At 35.0% G+C, this 3,331-nt stretch overlaps 1 protein-coding gene across 1 annotated transcript; it reads right to left on the reverse strand.

Moving 5' to 3' along the window:
- Positions 1 to 300: 300 nt before the first annotated feature.
- Positions 301 to 1,904, reverse strand: LOC146546490 (mast cell protease 1A-like). Its single transcript, XM_085264413.1, has 5 exons — positions 1,752 to 1,904; positions 1,491 to 1,650; positions 1,167 to 1,305; positions 781 to 996; positions 301 to 664 (listed from the first exon to the last, which is right to left on the reverse strand). The coding sequence occupies exons 1-5, from the start codon at positions 1,807 to 1,809 to the stop codon at positions 527 to 529; spliced, it is 711 nt and encodes a 236-aa protein (XP_085120539.1). The 5' UTR covers positions 1,810 to 1,904; the 3' UTR covers positions 301 to 526.
- Positions 1,905 to 3,331: the final 1,427 nt, after the last annotated feature.

Consider the following 3,331-nt stretch of genomic DNA (forward strand, 5'->3'; position numbering starts at 1 on the left):
AATGATATATATCATGAACTATGTAACCTGAGTAATTTTTTCAGATCCCAACCTGATGTCTCCATTTAACAATATGCTTTTGTGATTCTGTTCCTGTTTGTTTCACTTGTAATGCATGCTTTAGCTTACATGTTTAACATCAAGTGCCTTTACAATATATTTCCTGATTTTTGTTCATATATCTAGGAAATATATATGTTTACATTGACTTAAAATATGCTGCATAATCATGTAAAATATGTTTTGTTTGCATTGCTATTAAGAAAATAAGACATCAAAGAAAAACAGTTTATTGTCTCATTAAATGTTACAAACAAGCATAACGGCATGGGTTCTCTTTGAATCTACTCTAACAGAAAGGCAAAGCAATAATTGATTATTACTGTTTTTAACAACATGAAATGCAGTATCAGTATATTAGGTCACAATGATATCTTGTCTGTTAGGCAGTCTCAGTTCAGTCTAAATATTGATATCTCAGTCATCAGATGTCTTAGCGATCTGAGGTTTAAATGTATTATGACTTTCACTTATGTTTTAGTATGCAGTCAATCCAGTCTCTGTATTCAGGTATCATAGTATAACTGTAGGTGTTTTGCTTGCTGGCAGACACCACCCCATACGCCGTTCCACATTCACAGACTAACGGGCCACCAGAGTCTCCCTGGAAGTACAAGCACAGTATGTAGTTATTGTGATCATAAGTGAACAATGAGCTAATTATCAATGCTGATCAATGCTCTTTTTTCTTTCTTGTTATAAGATGCAAAATCTACTTACGTTGCTTGGTCCAGTTGTACCTTTAGAGCAGTACTTTTTTTCCTTAGCACACAACTCATTGTCAGTCAGGTTCACATTGACTTCCCGGAGTACATCAGATTCTTTACCATTCTCTGTTTTTCCCCAGCCAAGGACTGCACATGACTTTGGGACATCATCACGGCCTGCGAGAGTAATAGATGTCACATTCTCGTTGAACTTAGCCTTGGGATGCAACTTCAAGAAAACGAGAAATAAGAGAATTTTAGTATCAATATATACAGTATATAGATTAACAGCTGTTTGTTGATGACTGAGCTTTTCCTAATATAATAAATGAAAGTTGATTATAGCTCAAATTAATAATAATCTTTTTGTCAAATACAATTATTTTGGTCTTTATTTACCTTAAGAAGCATTATGTCATTTTTTAAAGAAGTTTTGTTGTAGCCTTCGTGTGGAAAAGCATTTGTCTCATCCACAGTCACAGTCTGTACTTTTCTGCGATTTTTGTAATCATGAAGTCCCAGAAAGACTTTGTACAATCTGAAAAATAGGGGAAAAATATCTTGAAACAATAAAGATAATAATTTTTAGTATTAACAAAAGAAAAGATAAATCCTTCATGAAACCTACATCGCAGTCAAAGGTTGTGGCTTGAAGTTGTGTAACTTTAGCATTATTGTGGCCACATAATTCATTTTAGATAAACATGAGTGGGTTAAACTCACCTGGCTTCGCAGTGGGCAGCAGTCATCACAAAATGCTCATTTACAAGGAAGCCATCACAGTATGTTGTAATACCATTTGACTTGTTCAGCTCCAAAATCACCATGTACGGCCTGCTATGTGGTGCAACCTTATGGCCACCCACGATTTCTCCTGTATGAACTGGAGAGAAAAAGGTTTTCATATTCTATGCATCAAAATCTTAACTTCATGGACTCCGTTTTGACTTTGTATAAACGTTTGTGCTATGAAAAGAGCCTTACCTTGATCATGAAGAGTCAGCACGAGTATCAGTGCTGCCAGGTTACAGTGGGTAAACATGGTGAGATCAAAGTCAAGGTGAGTTACTGAAGAGCAATGGCGCACTTCACTGACACTTCAGTCTTTAAATGCTTCCTTATAATAAAGGAGGAAGTGTTTGTGTTTTTGTAAATGCAAATGATGGGGTGTCAAACCACATTTATAAAGAGATCATCTCTGACACCTCCAGAAGCTGAAAAAAAGTGTAGCTTATTAAATGTAGCTCATTAGTCTTAGTTGGAGTCTTTAAGCAGGCTTAATAGTAATATAGTTCTAACAAGGGTCACATTATGCATTGTTATAGATTCAAAATCTTTCAATAAAGCTTAAAATAAATCAAATCAAACAAAACAAAAAGGTGAATATAACATGGCTTTTTGTTGAGATATTGTGAGACAGGCTTTGCTATAAATTGGTCCAAGATTCAAGTATATGACTTGATAGAGTCAACTCACAGTACAAACTCTATGAACAATGTTAAAGAAAGAAGACATTTTATAACATTTTCAATTTATAGCAAGAATGTTAAAACCATGGGGTAAAATGTTTTTTGGGGTTCATGATGAAAGAAAAATTTAAAAGAAAATTAAGAAGGTAATTAACTTAATATACTTAAAGAGTGACAACAGTGTGAAAAGTTATTGTTTGTTAGCATGATGTATTAGATGGAAAGCTATGACTGTTGCAAGAGTTGCAAGAATTTGTGCACATGGCTTCAAGAAAGCATCTTCAGTGAGAAAGCCTGGCGGATTACTTGGAAACAAACTATTTTCAGAATGTTGGGGGCGCGTGAAACAGGAAGCCAGCTGACATGTAGCACCAGTTACAGGTCAAGTCATCTGTCACTTTGCTTTTTTGTAATACATATAGCATGATATACAGCAATGTAGAGCAGGATAAATTCTTAAGTATACAATGTTTTACTCAGACAGCCCTTCGCGGTATAATACGATAAGCCAGTTGTACAATCACAAAGGACGTGTTTAGTTTGTATTACGATGATGAAAAATAGACATCAAGAACAAAGTGCAACAGTTTGTCTAATTATGTGTTACAAACACGTATACCATCGTCATCATTGTAATCAGCCTGAATATTGATATCTCAGTCATTAGATCTCTTGATAGTGTTTCACTTATGTTTCAGTATACAATCAATTCAGTCCCTATATAACTATCTTAGTATAAGTGTGGACTGTTAGATAATTTGGGTTTGGCCTACTGGCAGACACCACCCATACGCCTTTGCAGCTTCCCAGACTAATGGGCCACCAGAGTCTCCCTGAAGTACAAGCACAGAATGTAGTTTTTGAATTCTTAAATATATAAAATTAGAGTCTATAAAATTACACAGGTGTATAAAATCAGTAACCTCAACAATTTAATTTCTGCTCTTCCTGCTCACTTGCTTGCACACAGTGCATAAAGGTTGCCAATAATTTGCTGACTCAACAACTGCAGAGTTTCTAATCTCCTCTTGCATAAACCTCAGCACAAAAACTCAATTATCCAATCACTTCTTTTTCATGGTGAATTTGAAAACA

The sequence above is a fragment of the Mchenga conophoros genome, linkage group LG23 (assembly GCF_057382185.1).
Source record: "Mchenga conophoros isolate Kocher_MC1m ecotype Shallow Benthic linkage group LG23, M_conophoros_male_GT1.1, whole genome shotgun sequence".
NCBI classification, from domain to species: Eukaryota; Metazoa; Chordata; class Actinopteri; order Cichliformes; family Cichlidae; genus Mchenga; species Mchenga conophoros.